Here is a 17,236-nt window from a genome sequence, read left to right as displayed (position 1 = left end):
AATAAACGATTATCACTTTATTTTTGTTTGTGTGAACTGACGAATATGAAAAAACGAATCTTTCGAGTAGTTCCAGAATTTCCAGAAGTAAAACACACCATATGATGGACGGTCTGAAAGTTTTTTTTTTTTTAAACTAACCGATGGCCGATTTTTTTTTAGAAAATTATGAGCAAACGTATTTTATGAGACTTTTTTTAAAACTTCAATCACATTCTTAAATATATTTACATTTTTTTTTTGACAGTCGACGAACAGGTTTATGTTTTTTTTAATGTTAATTAGTTTACGATTCCTGAGAAAATATTTGGTAAGTCTGATGTCTGCGTTGTATTTAAGTTAAAATTTATTGTTGGGGTACTGGATTGGGTTCTTGACGTACATCAGATTTTAATTTGACAAATTCTCTGGCTACTTCATCGTTTGAACGTTGTGATAAGATACGTAATATTGTCCAGCCCGTTTCATCCATTTCAATTCCTTTTCGTAATGTTAACCATTCGGCATATGAACCCTAAAAAAAATATACAAAATTCGAAAAACCTGAATAGATTTGCCTTAATAGAGAAGTTGCAGGCTTTAAATTAATGATTTTTCGAAAGTTGTGCGATTGGTTGTGGCATAGGCAAGGTTGTGAAAAAAGTTGATCTTAACTGTAAATTCAAACGCTAGTGACGTCAACATATCGCTTTAGTAACGCCACCGCACGAAGGATTAATAAAATAACATGCAAAATGATAAATGGTTTGTTTCTCAACTTGTTTTTATAATATTATAACGTAATTTTACATAGAAACAAGCCGAAAAATGTGAATTAAGTGTAATTCTGATTGTCCCCCAGCCTCAACGGATTTCAAGACGTCACAAGCAGCCACAAGTTGTTTTTTTATTCAAAAATATAACTAATTTTTATTGATAATTAATAAAATAATGCAAAAATTAATGCAACTTCTTTATTTGGGATGGTAGATATTCGATTCTTTCTGCCAAGTGCCGGTAGGGTTTCTGGTCGTAGGAATTTGTTTACTCGATGCATTATTAAATCCAGTAGTTCTATTTTCATGCTGAGTTGTTTATGGTGTTGATCGAATGTATAATCCACGTTTTCGACGTCGAATGCTGAACGCAACTTTGTACAAATCCAAAACTTACCTTGAAAGTTAACAAGTACAAAAGCAGTCGAAAATTGATAGAATTTGAGACTAGAATTGTCTCTGTAAACTACATAGTTTTCGAAATCCAGATTTTCAAATTTTACCGTTTTTTTTTTCAAACCCCTTAATTTTTTGGCAATATTTTGTTGTTTTGTTGGGAAAATAATCACAGAACTATAAAATATTGCTTAAAACTTCCAGGGGAGAAAAATTATTGGTCAATTTTGATAACTTGTATTTCAAGAACTATTAGGTCATACAGAGATGGTTCCGGGCGCAAACATTACTTTGCAAGAAAAGAAGAAGAGAAGGAGAGAGAGTAGAAGTAGAAAATTTCGTAGTTTTTTTGGATGTTTGGAAATATAAGCGTCGATTTATTGTTAGTGGCAGATTAATCTCGGCAGAACGAATATTATTAGGTACAAGATTAAGGATCTGACCTGATCAAGAATATCTTTTAATTGTACTACGGCAACACCAACAAGACGATCTTCTCTTGCAAAGTAATAATCCTTAACACAAATATGTAATTCGAAAAAATCTAACTGTTCTTCGTTACCAATAATGCTGAAAAAAATAAAAATTTTAATTATTCTAGGTTACATCTAGCTTAAATACATCGAAAAAAGATATTCCAAAAATTGTGACGAAAACCTGGAACCCAGCAAAAACTATCCCTTTGTGAAAATTTCAAGCGGCCCAAAAAAGGAGGATATCTTGGAAAATAGAAGTTAGATATTTAAATTGACCTAATTTTTGGAATATTTGGGTCAAAATTTCCCTAGAAATCGATTTATATTAAAATCGGGAAAAATAATTTTTTTGGTTTTTTTCGAATTTTTTCGAAGGGGTACCCCTTAAAAAAATCGCAAAATTTCAAAAAATATTTTTTGTTTCTGTTTATGACAAAAATATCATTTTAAGCTAATTTGAACCCAGCGAAAACGATCCCGTTGGTAAAAATGCGATCCGGCTTATGGTTTTTGAGATAACCGGTCATGCAACCCAAAAAAGTGGAATATCTTGGAAAATAGAGGTTAGATATTTAAATGGACCTGATTTTTGGAACATTTGGGTCAAAATTACCCTAGAAAACGATTTTTATCAAAATCAGAAACAAACATTTTTTTTCCATTTTTTCGATTTTTTTCAAAGGGGTACCCCTTAAAAAAATCTCAAAAATTCGAAAAATATTTTTTGTTTCTGTTTATGACAAAAACATCATTTTAAGCTAATTTGAACCCAGCGAAAACGATCCCGTTGGTAAAAATGCGATCCGGCTTATGGCTTTTGAGATAACCCGTCATGCAACCAAAAAAAGTGGAATATCTTGGAAAATAGAGGTCAGATATTTAAATGGACCTGATTTTTGGAACATTTGGGTCAAAATTACCTTAGAAAATGATTTTTATCAAAATCGGGAACAAAAATTTTTTTCCCATTTTTCGAATTCTTTTTAAAGGGGTACCCCTTAAAAAAATCTCAAAAATTCGAAAAATATTTAATGTTTCTGTTTATGACAAAAACATCATTTTAAGCTAATTTGAACCCAGCGAAAACGATCCCGTTGGTGAAAATGCGATCAGATTTATGGTTTCGAAGATATCAGCTCTGCATCCCCTAAAAATAATAATAAATCGAGAATCGAGCATTTTTCGCGGAGACTTATATTTAAGAAACATCCTTGGAAAACATCTTTGGGTTTTCGCCATCGCTTCGGAATCTTTTTTCGATAAACAAACAAAACAAAAACTTACAAACTAAATGTTTCATTATATTTGGGTGACCAATTATTTGCCTTTGATTTTGTTGTAAACTTCCTTTTCTTATCTGACAAATATGGACCAATTAAATTGACTTCCACAAATGGTCTAAACATTCCCGATACCATTGGCCATTTCAGATCATTTGCAGCAACAACTGAAAACAAATTTCAAATTAATAATTTAGGAACAAAGATAGAAATGTGTAATAAATACCTTTAACGGTAACTTTATGCTCCCCGGTTCCTGGATGTGTTAAGAAATCAACTTGAATAGAAACTTCACCAATACTTTCTTCATTTGATTGTGTTGTATCTGTGAAAATCAATCCAGACATTAATTACAAACTTTCGAAGCTTTTGTATTTGGAAAATTGAATTTGCATTCCTACAACTAGCTTCTAAATTAAGTAAATTCCTGTAAAATGGTCCAATCATATTGCAGACCGTGAGATAGTAACAGATTTTAGTTCCTGATTTTCTCTTTTCTTGGGGATAGCTAAAAAGTATTTCAGTGTAGGCTTAAGGACGTTTGCGAATAAACCTCATCGATAAGGTATCGCAAAATTCGTTTATCATTTTTGATCGTCGATTCGCCAACCAGATTTCATGCAAAAGTTTCTGTGGATCTCGCGATATCCACATTCTTATTTTCGAATTACAGAGTTTTTCTAGCCTTTTTTCACAGCTGTTACGAAAAATCGAAAACGAATTTTTCATTTATTAGCTCTTTCTGGCTAAAAGTGATATACTTTTTAGTCCCCTTCGAGGCAGAAGCAAGAAAAAAGGAGAACCTTGACCAGTCATCATCTTTGGGTCCAATGATTGGGCTAAATAATGTGTAATTTGTGTATAGCGTAAATTTTGTTTAAAAAAAATCAAAAATAGTGCATTAATTTATTGTTAATCGTGCAATTACTTATTTCGAACATGCAAAATTATAAAACTCTTTCGGATTTTCACTGGCTGCGTCTAGCCAAACTCATCAAACTGTAGTTCCGTCCCCTCCATGAGTTTATTTTTGGTATATGGGATGCAGGTACTAACACAGAGCTATCGAAGCTTAGTTCGGATAGCCGCAGCCACTTATTATTTGTATCTCCTTTTTCTATGTAAGAAAGATAAAGATACGAAACGAAAATCCGAATTATTTTCTTTTTTAAAAGAAATAAAAATTAGTTTGCTAACTTTTGAGAGCGTTTCTATTTTCTAGCTTTTCTTTTAAATCTAATATTTTTGCAGCAAGAGCGAATATCGAAATGTTTATTAAATAATATACAAAGCTTTCTGATAATCTCTCTTGAATTTAAACAAGTGTAACTTTCGAGAAATTTAAAATAAATCTCAATTGAGATTTATATATTTCTCAAATCTAATAGTTTTTTTAGATAGATGTCGAAAGTTAAGATTAATTTTTGTGAAAGTGAAAAATAGGTGCAGTTTCAATAAAGTGTCGAGTAGTGTGTTTGTGTGAGTGTTGTTCGAAAGTGGCTTAAGCTAATGGATTAATTTTTCGAATTTGTGGCCATCGACATATAAACACCAATCAGAGCGTATTTACGCCACTGCCCACATAGTCATCTGCGTGCAGGAGTACGCAGGCTATGTTAAGCTACCATAAGAATATTTTAGATAAAGAAACCATAATATTTTCGGGTCGAAATTTACATTTCTACGTCTATAAAACGCCCTTGAATGTTTTATCTACGCCCAAGATGTATATGTCGATGGTTGTAACCATTTATTTTGACACATTTTCTGGGAAAGAGGCCATCTATTTATTAAGTCGCACGATTTTCTTCAAATGGTTCACGTATTAACATATACATGGCCCCAAATCCCCTACGATACGTCAAATTTCTTCGAGTGTTTGCCCACCCTTTCTGTACAATATTATTCATTGTGTATTCATTATAGTTTTCCAATTTTTCTAATTGTAGAATGTATTTTTGAAAGGATTCGTATTTTTGTGGAAAATCGAAGAGTAAATAAAACATAGCTTTAAATAATTAAATACAAGCTGATTTGAATGTTAAACAAGTCCCGTAAAATGTTACATCCTTCGAGAAAAAGACCTCGAGGATTCTTGTAACAGCACTAAATATTATTTTAGTGCACATAGTCTCAACTAATGAAAATATTCTAAAAAAATGATGAAAGCGTTTTAAAGTTTTGCCACTAAATCTATTTTCTAGATTCAAACACATTCATTCTCTATTTTATAAAAAAATTTAGAAGCTTTTATAATAATTGTGCACAATTCATTGCTTCTAATAAAATATCTTGCGTTCTGTATCAATTTTGATACCTTGCCGACTCGGACGTCTTGTTATTTTCGGTTTTAATGGCTCCTCCAAACCATCTAACATACTTTCAGCATCTTCACGATCAACCGATAATGATCTTTGATGTTGTACTGAGCCTTTTTCACTTTTGTTCACTTTATAAGGTACAAATTTTTGTAAGCAAACGATTTGAAAATTTACTAATTTTGGGAGTTGGGAACAAAAAGGTACTGAAGAAGGGTTTAAATTATGGTTCAAGCAACGTGACACAATCAAACCTTGCATAAATTGATTCTGGTAAAAAAATAGGGTCGTAAAGGGCAGAAACTACAAAAAACTAGTAAGAAAACCTTTTTTTATCACTTTAGGTTTGAAGCGGAAATGTTGAACGAGTAACGATGTTTTGAACAAGCATGAATTGAAACCGACAGAGTTTGAGGGAACGAAGGATATCTCAGGATGAGGCGTTGTGGAAGAAGGAAAGAAGAAAGGCGAAAAGATCTAGCCATAGATAAAAACCTGGAACCCTGTAAACTTAGAAAAGGTTGGTGAGACAGTATTGCCAGGTCAAACATGAATTGAAACCAACTGGGTTTGAAGGGACGATAACCGAAGGATATCTAAAGGTGAGACGTAGCTGAAGAAGAGAAGAAAAGGCGAAAAGAGCTGGCCGTATATTAAAATATAGGCCAAAAATAGAGCTCAATGTACAAATCGATTATAACGACCAAATCTGTTGATCTCTTCAACGTCGTTATAACCAATTTTGACTATGCCTCCGATTATTTTCAGCCATTAAATCTCCAGTGTTAAAAAATGGTATTTATCCTATGATAATTTCTTCCTAATACGACCCTAATTTTTGTTTGCCACCATTTCAACTTGCTCATTCCCCTGTACCAATTGATTCGGACAAATATTAATTATAAAATAGAAAAATTCGAACTTACATCCCGCAACCTGCGACGTGATAAATGTTTTAATTAATGTATCCGTTGTCTGCGTGTACAACGAGAGTGCATAACGTAAACTCTGTAATTCGGAACTCTTCTCCAAGAAGGTTTTCTTTAGACCGTTGCCACCAGCATGGAAATATTGTTTAATTGTATCTAATGCTACATCTAATACTGCACATTGTTTCGGCGATAAATTCTTTTCCACTTCTTTTGAAATATCCATCACACCACTCAACGCATTCTTCACATCTTGTTTGCCAGTCATGTGGTTCTTAAATAATCTGGACATGTCTTCAATTTTAGCATTCGCAGCTAAATTTTTCGCATTATCCGTAATATTTTTGAACATCTATTGAAAAAGAAAGTAGAAATTTAAAGGCATTTATAAAATTTTATTTTAGGGAAGGGGATATCTAAGAAGTTACTTGCGCATTTCGCAGCTAAAATACTTACTTTAGAATCAGTCATCGGTGGAAGGACAACAGTTTTCTCTAATATTCGCATCACAATCTTCCATAATTCTTTCAGCAAACGTTTTAATACTGTTTTTTCACAAGATTGAGCATATAATGACAATGAACCATCTAACAAGTCCATCAATGGTCGTAACACTTCATCAGCGTCCGCAGCTACAGCATTTCGTTGTGCCGGTTGTTGTAATTGCCCCGGTTGTCCACCACCTTTGATTGATAGTAATAGATCACCCAGTTCTCTTACACTAGTTGTTATTCTATCTTCCAGACTGAAAAAGAGAGGACACAAGTTTATAAAAGCCAAAATTCCTGGATAAAATAAGATATTTTCCTTTTTATACCCTGTATATATGAAATATTTATCAAGGTATACTAAGTAACCCAAGTTTGTAACGCTTAAAAATATGTCTGTGAACAAGATAACTCAAAAACGAAAAGAGACTTCATGCTGAAATTTTTACAGCCTGCTCAGGACGTATAAATCAGTTGTCAAGTTTTCACTCGATTAACGAAATTTTGTATTTATTTTGAGAGTTGGCGTATCCTAAAAAGTTTACAAACCTCTTAGCAAACAATATCGCAAGATCATCTAAGGCGTTATTCAAATTTTGTTGTAACTCTTTTAGAATATTTGCAGCATCTTCTTCCAATTTTTCTCCACCCATTGACTCAAACATTTTCTCTAATTGAACCCGTAATTGTTGAATATTATTCATTAAAATACATGCCTGAAAAAATTAGAATAATTTTAAAACGGGAGTTTAGGGAGAATTCAAGCGTGATACATACTATTCTTTCTTCTTTTAAATGTTCTGGAAATTCTCGCTTTACAATATCCGCATATGCTATTAAAACTTTAACAATAGTTTTCGCAAAACGTTTCATATAACGTTTCCAAATTTCTGGATCAGGACATTGTAATTTTGATACAACATCAAAACATTGTGTAAGTTGTGTGAAAACATCCACAACTGAATTTGAAAATAAGGCATGTTCACTGCTTTTTTGGAACTGAAAAAAATAAACATACATAAAAAAGAAATTCATCACGAAGGCGATGCACAAGCTTAACGAATTTACCTGATCTTTTTTATCTCTATTAAAAGCACCATGTAAATATTCTAATGATACGTCATCGTTTTCATTCAACCATTGCATCACAAATGGTTCGAACCATGCAGGATATTCTGGTACAACATCCTTATAAGGCGGAACATCTTTAACATAATTTGTATACAGCCACTTAACCTTAAAGTGTAAATTCATGTATGCGGAAGACTTGCACAATCTATGTTGTTCATGCTCTTCTAAAGCGTATTTCATGTCAACAGCAAATAAACTCCACATTGTTGCTGCTGATAACTGCAAAATTTAATCAAATTTATGGATTTATCACTGAAACAAATGGCAGAAGGGTGATTCCATGTGTTCTACCATCAAAAACAGTTATATTATTTTTCCATTTATGGTACACTTTTTCATGGAATCACCCAGAAGCTAAATCAATTTTACCTGTCCAATATTAAGCTCTTGTGGAAATTGATTTAATACCGGTCCATAACTATTTTTATCCTCTTCAATAACCGATACAATTAAGGCAATTAATTTGTGCCAAAAATCAACACTATCAATTCCTGGCCCATGATCATCCGGATCACGTTTTGGATCACTGGGATCCGCTTGAAATTCTCTATTATATAATTCATATGTATTCTCGAATAAGAATTGATATGTGGAACGTAAACATGCTTTAACACAGTCTTTGACAACAGTACTTGCACGCGGTGGACTTGATAATTCTTGGACTTTCATACGGAAGAACGTTATACTTGTTAATAAATCTACGGTTGATTTTAAGTCCATCAGTTTTTCGGTACTGGATGCTGGGAAATTATTTCGATACATTGATAAATCAATACGCAATGAATTGTGCAGTTGATCCAATAATTTTACGAATTTTTCTTTCTGTAATCAAAAAACATAAATTTTTGAGTAAATTTATTTGGAGGGAAACAAGTAAGGCAATTTTCCCCCTTATTATTTTTGAGAATGTGTGGACAAAAGGGGAAAAGAAGTTGAGAAACAAACCATTTGTCATCTAGCATCATATTAAAGCGATATGTTGACGTCACTGACGTTTGAATTTATAGTTGGGGAAAACCCATTTTCAATTGTAAAATTACATGAAAAATCAAATTAAAAAAGGTGTTTACTTACCCCAAAGTTAGAAGCAGCAAATCGATCACTAGCCGATACTGCGGAAGATGCTGTTGTATGTGCATAATAAGCGTTTATATTTGCAAGTAAAGTACTCATTACCGCTGGTACACTCGGACACAAGTACTTTGTAGAGAGGCAGTGAAAATGCCTGAAAACAAATATAAATTAGATTATAAATTTTAAATTTTTCTGCAAAGGTCTCCAAGAAAAGTTCTAACAAATACTTACGTCATCGCTTGATAAATCGATTCAATACCATATCTCATAGCAAACTCATCAACAATCTCTTGTGCTGCTTCATCGAAATAAATTTTCCAAGCATCGTCACCTTTCGCTTGTGGTAGTTTAACCATACCACCATTTTCTTCACACAACGAATGGAATAAATTTTCATGTAAACACGTGTATTGTACATGATATGGTGCAACTTTTTCTTCACCCTTAATTTCCACGGAAATATGTAATCGGATTGCACCCGATACAGCCGATTTATCTGTACGTTTTTCTAAATTATACCATACGTCCATCTCACCGGATAAGGTTCGCACCTAATAAAAGTAATTTGTAGATGAGTATTTTTTTGGTCAATTATTTTTATTTCGAATGAGAAGGGTTAATTTTTTCTTGAAAAAGATAGATGAAATTTTTACCTCAATAATTGTTTGTCCAAGAAAATCATCAGATTCTCTTGTGAGTTTTTGCCGTAATTTACTTTTGAGGTCATTATCTTCATCCCATACTCGAACCTTTATTCGATCTGACGAGTTGTGGCATTCACTACAAAGCAAAAAAAAAAAAAATCCAAAATTTTATCACCAAAATTAAACAGTTTTTATTAAAAACGAGCTATTTTGGTTCTGGTCCTCTTGTTTGACGCAAAATGATTCAAAAATAAAGAGGAATATTCGATTAAATATTTTGAAAACCAAGCAATTTTGTTGTTAGCCAGAAAACACCCCGAAAAGATTATTCCAAATATGGATCCTTAGGACCAAAGTAGCCGTGTATTAACACACAGTTTAAATGATATCTTACAAATAAAATTTTTCATTCCAAACTGGATTCAACTCCTGTGGCATTGTACGTGTTCGCTTTTTCACCTTACCAACTTGTACGGTCACGTATGGATCTGATGTTCCACTTTTATCTTTGGCAATTAACCCCTGTGCAGATATAACTGGAAAATTTTGAATTGATTATTTAGTTTGATTCTTATTTGTGTAATTACTTTTTTTTAGATTTAATTTTGGCCAAGAAAAAACGAAAGCTTAAACTCTGTGACAAAAGCAAAGCTTTATCCAAGTTTTTTTATTTGAAAGAATTTGATTGTGTATTGAATGAGTTTATGTGGGAACTTAAGAAATGATTACTCAAAAAAGATTTGTAAGAAAGAAGTCCTTAGGAAAATGGGAATGTTCATGTAATAACCTTGCTTTTACCCATCTTAGAATAATGATTTTTGAGTAATTGCATCTAAATTTTTTGGACGCTGTCTTTTTTTATTCGCTTATCTAAAAATTTACTCGTAGTTGAAAACAAGCACTTATAACGATTGATTTTTATGGTGCCCCCAAATTTTGTGTTGTCTCGGGGTCTTTTCAACTTTACTTTCGGTCTCTGGGCCTTTTCAGCCCTACTTTCGGTCCTGTCTGTGGAAGGAGGAATTTAACAAAGGACGGTTTTTTTTCGTAAAATTGTATTCTGAATTTTCTTGAATTGAAAAATGAAAAGCAATTTAATTTATGTTAAAGATGACAGTTGTAGTTTACCGCAATATATTTAAATAGTTTAATTAATTGTAGTTCCCATTTCCTTTTGTATTTTCATTTTAGTTAAACAATACGGAAAATATGTTGATTGTGGAAAGTTGTAGCTCATTGGTCTGTACGAAGTATGAACATAATACACACAATGAAAAGAAAGAGAGCTACTTTGGTTTTAATTGTATTTTGAGTTTTGTACTTTAATATTAATAATAATAATTATATTTGTGGTTTTGATATGTTTTAAACGATGACAGCACCATCAACCAACGCTTAAATAACGACCACGTAACGCCTGTCGCCTGTAGACGTGTTTCTTTCCCGCATTCCCACATAATTCTCATTAATACACCATCTTAGAAATATTATATTTGTTTTATTTGGTGAAAGTGTAAAGAGAGTCAGTGATAGTTTTTCAATACATAATTGAAAATTTCTAAGAGTTGGTTAAAGCCAGGCTAGTTTAACGTGTTCCATCGAAAATTTTTCTTAATAACAAAATCAAATTTTTCGAAGGGAAACAAAACACTATTTAAACAACCCCAAGAAGATTTGGAAGTGTTAAAACTTAAATCTCATATATATTATTTTTTTAGCCGGATTTGCTGTTAATCCGCCAGGTGTTTTCGTATTCCTTTATCATTCTCCATGATTTATCCCTCATTTTGCTGACTACTGACGAAAACTAGACCTAAGGTCTAAAAATGTACCGCTTAGATAAAAAAATGCTAAAGAAATAATATTAAGATTTAATTTTGTTTAGTAGGCAATTTTTATTTCATATCTGTAATAAAATTGCCTATAAGTAAAAAGTGTTGATATTTATCACTTATACTTCTGGTTTTTGATAATTTTCACTTGGAATGAATGAAAACAAATTTAAAAAAAAACTTTTTAAGAGAAAATTGGAAAAATATATTTTCAGGAAAAACTGAAAAATATGACTCTTCCGGACGTCTATTGGCGACGAAATAAAGAACATTGCCGGGATATTCAAATTGCTAAGTGTCTTTTTAACTCGAAAAGGATCGAGTAAAGTTCGGTCATCCACTAAACTATCACTGTAATTTCTTTACCCCTGTCAAACTCGATGTGTACTGAAACAATTTTAATAATTAAGTACACATTTATATATTTATAGTGAAGTCGTAAACAGTGTTTTAGACATAATTCAACTCCAACACGTAGTCGAGAATAAATAATAACTTCTATTGTTTTATAACAGTTTTGTATAAATAAAAAAAAAACTGTATAAAATGGGGGAGTCAACTGTAAAACTGGGGTAACAAGTATATAATAAATTTTATTATAATTAAATTATAATACTTCAGTATTATTTTATAAAGAAGAAAGTAGTCATGAATAAATTTAATATTATTTATATGTATACCGGGTGTTCCAAAATTATCATAACGGTAGAGAAGAATGATATGTATATACAAGATAAAATTGTGAGAAAAAAGTTATTTAGATTCTTTTACGTCATACAAATTGCCTACTTTACGATCTTTTTAGAGTATTTTCTTACATTTACGTCATACAAATTGCCTAGTTGACTGATTAGTTGACTAGTCACGTGATGGCCGGACTACTCTTGATATAATAACAAGTGAAAACAAACAATTGACTGAGTTAATTGTTGAAATACCATGCATAGTCAGTGTTGATTTCTTTATCACATTACACATACAAACATGTGACACATACATAACTGATAATCAAGTATAGTACATATTATAAAATTTCCGCCTAATTGGCGCCTTCACGGGTAAACAGTGATGTTTACGAAAAAATGTTTCAAACAAAAGTTGTTTAATTTTTGATAAGGAACATTTTTTACACTTAAACTTTTGTTCTATCTCTAACGGTTTACAAGATGGGTCCTACGGACCCAAGACCCACTTGACCTATGATGCTCATTTACGAACTTGACCTCACTTTTTACGTCCTGAGTACGCTGTCCTGATTTCAGCTCGATATCTTTTTTTGTTTTTGAGTTATCGTGTCCACAAACGGACGGACGGACGAACAACCGGAAATGGACTAATTAGGTGATTTTATGAACACTTATGACAAAATTTGTTTAATAGCATCATTATTTTTAAGCGTTACAAACTTGGGACTAAACTTAATATACTATGTATATTTCATATATACATGGTATAAAAATGATAATGAATGGACAGCCTTGCTTGTTAATACCAAAAAAACTTTCTTCTCAAAATTATCCATATCACTGTTCTTCTCATGCGATATTTTTGAAACCCCTTGTATTAAAAGAAAAAAACTATTATTATTTATCAAATGCAACTAGTGGCTCGAATTCTATATAGATAGTTAGTTATGTTTATTAAATACCTTCTGGAAACCAAAAAGGCATAAGCTTAATGTATTTGATCAGATGCAACCGAGAAGAAAACCAATTATAGAATAAATTTTCATAAAAAATAACTAATAAAGAATTTTATCGTTGGTAATGACGTAAATAATTTGCTTTGGCGGTTTTGTTTTCCAAAATTAAAATGAATATTAGGTATTCTCTAAAAAAATTCGAGATTGAAGAAAAATCTAAAACTATTTTTATTTCTATTCTAAATCTACTTTGGATGTTGAACTATGACATCATAAAATTAAGGTTTTTGCAAGTATTTTTCTGTATAATAAATTAGGTTTTTGTATTGTATTCTTTGAAAAAACCAAAATTATGTTTGAAAGTGAAAATAATGAAACTAAAATTTTACACAAATTCATTTTTCAATTTTTGGGAGCATTCCTCTTTTTCTGAGTAAATAAGTATCAAATTTATTTAGGATTTACTAATTTCTGGTTAATTGCAAATTTTGCACTCCAAATTAATATTAGCCAATTTTATTTATACATTATTTTGAATTCTTGAAGTAAAATGCCATATTCCAAAGTTTAGCACAAAAAGCCAAGAATATTTTTAGGTATTTGATTTCGAATTTGTGTAAACTTTAGTTAAAGTAATGATTAAATTTTATTTTCAAAAAGTAGTTAAAAAAGTTGACTTTACAATTAAGCGAAAAAACTTGTGAAACTATTTTCCAAAGCCAGAAAATAATCTTCGCTTAATTGTACAGATAAAATTCCCAAGACCATATGTAAAAAGCATGCAGAGAAAAGTCTATAAAGCTATAAAAACTATTTTTCAACTACGAAAACTGTTAAAAGCGTTATAGAAGCAATTTTTTTTGTTTGTTAAGTGGTTTCTTTTAATCAGTAACAACAATACACAACAAAGAATCATTATAAAAAACAAACAGGAAACTTCCTATCCGATACCACACGAAAAGTGAAAATACCATCATCTTATAGAGTTTAATACAGCCGCTGGTAGGTGTTCTATGGACATGAGCACTGAAAGTTTTACTCAAGATATAGGACATTTCTATTGTGGTTTGATACGCATAAAATTGATTTTTGGTTATTTCAGACCCACCCACTCGATCAGTTTTCCACAATTCCAACATAAAAATGCGGAATGCGACTAAAATGATCTATCAGATGGGACTAAAACCATCAAAAATCGATTCAAACGGGTCAAAAAAATGTAAGAAATGACCTATAATTCGAGTAAGTTTTTCAGTATCTACAAAATCACCCCCAGCGGCTGGACTAGTTAGGAAAATATTATTATAGATCAAAAAACACACAGAAGATAAATAGTGGGGTGGGGTGAAGATATTATGACACAGTGAGAGATAAGATTCATTTTACCTAGATGAGAAAAGAGATGAAAATATTAAGAAAAAAAAAAAATGAAATATCAAGAATTTTTAGTTTTAGGGTCAGAGTACATTTTGACAATTCATTTTAGAAAGGGAAGAAATTTGAGAGCGTGTTTTCAAGATCGTATTGAACAAATTTGTCCTTAACAAAAAATCTCAGAGCCAAGGATTTCTCTTTGAAGAAGCTCGGTAAATTTTTGATTACATGATGAGGCTTAAAATTAATGAGTAGAATCTTTCGAAACCCATATTCAAATAAGCCGGAATGTTAATTGTTTTGAAAATCGTTTTCTATGAATTTTCATCAGATTGACGCTTGCAGAGCTATTAATAATTTCCTGGGTCGCAGATAAAAAATTTGTTATGTGCGATCGTGAAAACAGTTTTTCAAAATTTTCGTCTTTAATAAAATGGCTTGTCTTAAAATTTATTCTGGCCCGCAACTTATTTTGTTGATAACAAAAAAAAAAAAAAATTTATTTTATGGTGAATTTTTAATGCTCATTATTTTTAAAAATAAAAGAAATTTCTACAATTCTTTTTATTTAATAAATTCCATAACAGTTTTATTATTCTATACCGCCATTTTGAAAATGCTTTTGTGTTTTTCTTTTTATTCCAAAAAAGAAAAAATTCTGCATAGTATAAATAAATTCAGTTATTTCAGTAGTATTGAGAAAATTCCAGAAATGAAATCTTCTATTGCTTTTTTTTTCTTGTTTTGTTTTTATTATTTTATTTTATAGTCAATATTTGTCAAGAATTTTAAACAGTTTTTACCTACAGGAAAAAACACATAATAATCATCAGATAGTGTAGAAACATTTTTCACAGACAGTTGGTGGCTTGGAGGTTTACCATGTACGAGTTCAGTGGTGCCAACTCACTGGTTATACCACTAAAACTAATAGTTTTTGGTAGCCGTTTTTTTTTGCCTAAAGTAAAACATATTTTTTCCCGTATGATGGGTTTAAAAACATTTTTTTACGTAATTTGATTCCTTAATGTTGGTAAACTGTTTTTTTTGGGATATCCCACAGGGGAACCCCCTTAATATTTTTAAAGCATTTATGCTAATTATTGAAAGTTTTGTGATAAAATCGAAAAATATTCTGGTAACTTTGCTAGTCTAATGAGTATTTAGTGATTTTCTATCGCTTTGAGAATTGAAAATTGGCAAACATTGTACAGAAGTACCTCTATAACTCTTTGGAAATATTTTTTTCACGAACTAACCCAGTAGCTTCTATTAAAAGAGTTTTCAAGAAATGATTGAATAAACGGATTAATATTCGTAAGAGAAAATTCGCTTAGTTTACGCAGATTATGCGCTTTGTTTAATTTAAATTATTTATTTTAAAATATTCGTTTCATTTAATTTAAATGTAGGTTATGTATGTAGATATATTTTTATGTTGTTCACATTTTTCATTTCCGGTTGTATGAAAAAAATTTTTTTTTTTTTTTTAAATCATGAAAAAATATTATGACAACAATCCGTATTTTTATTATTGAAAAAAATAATCAACTATGAAATGATTCAACGCTGCTGTTGCGGCGACATACAGCGACACAACATCATCCATTATGGATACTACCAGATGGAAAATTATAACTGAAAATAATCTAAACATTATATAGTTTGTTTTTTATATGAATACGTATTACGTATCACAAATGGGTAGACGTGTATTAAATGGCAGTGTATCAGGACTACTGCAGGAGGTATCAGTGGTGAGAAGGAGAAGACAATGTCTCATCTTCTCTGTCACTGCCCAGCTCTTGTCATGAGGAGATGGACTTACTTGAGCCTGCCTCTCTTTGACGATCTCTCCGAACTAAAGCCCGTCGATGTCAAAGCTCTCCTGCTATTCTTAAATAGCTCCAAATGGTTCATGGAGTAAAGGCCGGGAGATGGCCAACCCTTTTTCGGTATCACAACGGACCCTATGGTCTAAGTGTATCCCACCCCAGGGCAGCCACTCTAACCTAAACTAGTTTTAGTATAGTTTTATGATTCTACATTTTTCCCCCTAGAAAATGGTAAAATAAAGAACCTTATAATTTTAGAATCAAATTCAATAGAAAAATAAATCGTGACTGACAATACAGAACAAAATGTGACTGACACTATCGTCAATTTGGATTGCAAAATTATATTTGGAGTTGTTTTTTAAAAGTTTTTCATTCAATTAGAATTTGTTTAAAAAAGATTTAATTTCAAAACGTGAAGTAATTGCATGACTAGGAAAACTCATCTAGACTAAATATTCAGTCGTCTATGTGAATGACCTAAAAAAGTAATTTTTAATATGGGCTTTTTAAAATGAACAAAATAATATGTCAAAATTGAAGTAGGTACACATATCAGATTTGTTGCCGCATTTGTTAATATTTTATGTCGAATTTTCGACATCAGCTTATATTGCTTTTATTCGAGTGGAAAAAATAAAACTAAAATACATGGTCGATGTTAAAAACTGGTGAGATTAGTAATATTGAATAAAGAGTATAATCGATTTCAAAAATAGAAGGCGAGACTTATTTTTTTGAAATTTCTAACGATTATTCCTTAGCTAGAAATTTATTAATTTGCGTCGCTTCCAATGATCTGTCCTTAGAAACTCAATAAAATTCTTGACAAATATTTTTTCTATCAAATAAATTAGAATACAATTATTTAATAATTTATTATTATTTACTTAAAAGTTATTTAAAAGAACAAAGTTTTTCATTCAGAAAAGAAATAAAAATTGATACAGAAAAGTTTTGAAAAATTTTTGAAAGCGAGGATATGGTAAGAAAAAAAAGCAATAGAAAAGTTTTCAAGAGTAAAAAAAAAGTTACTTTAGAATAATTCTTTTATAAAAGATA

General features: G+C 31.1%; 1 protein-coding gene across 7 annotated transcripts in view; it reads right to left on the bottom strand.

The window, feature by feature from the left end:
* Positions 1-243: 243 nt before the first annotated feature.
* The window catches only part of LOC123300715 (protein unc-13 homolog B), a 367,411-nt gene continuing 350,418 nt past the window's right edge, over positions 244-17,236 (bottom strand). For 4 of the 7 annotated variants that reach the window (XM_044883344.1, XM_044883338.1, XM_044883339.1 and 1 more), the window contains 15 exons: positions 9,886-10,027; positions 9,501-9,627; positions 9,079-9,398; positions 8,848-8,998; positions 8,143-8,595; positions 7,711-7,992; positions 7,420-7,641; positions 7,192-7,358; positions 6,611-6,899; positions 6,152-6,506; positions 5,225-5,356; positions 3,134-3,232; positions 2,912-3,074; positions 1,595-1,721; positions 244-514 (listed from right to left, as the gene is read on the bottom strand). In XM_044883344.1, coding sequence (XP_044739279.1) covers positions 347-514; positions 1,595-1,721; positions 2,912-3,074; positions 3,134-3,232; positions 5,225-5,356; positions 6,152-6,506; positions 6,611-6,899; positions 7,192-7,358; positions 7,420-7,641; positions 7,711-7,992; positions 8,143-8,595; positions 8,848-8,998; positions 9,079-9,398; positions 9,501-9,627; positions 9,886-10,027 — 3,197 coding nt within the window. In that variant the 3' untranslated portion in view covers positions 244-346. The remainder of the gene's footprint in view (positions 515-1,594; positions 1,722-2,911; positions 3,075-3,133; positions 3,233-5,224; positions 5,357-6,151; positions 6,507-6,610; positions 6,900-7,191; positions 7,359-7,419; positions 7,642-7,710; positions 7,993-8,142; positions 8,596-8,847; positions 8,999-9,078; positions 9,399-9,500; positions 9,628-9,885; positions 10,028-17,236) is intronic. The other 3 variants (XM_044883341.1, XM_044883342.1, XM_044883343.1) reach the window with 1 other exon arrangement.

The sequence above is a fragment of the Chrysoperla carnea genome, chromosome 5, assembly GCF_905475395.1.
Source record: "Chrysoperla carnea chromosome 5, inChrCarn1.1, whole genome shotgun sequence".
NCBI classification, from domain to species: domain Eukaryota; kingdom Metazoa; phylum Arthropoda; class Insecta; order Neuroptera; family Chrysopidae; genus Chrysoperla; species Chrysoperla carnea.
This window is presented reverse-complemented; position numbering and strand designations above follow the sequence as displayed.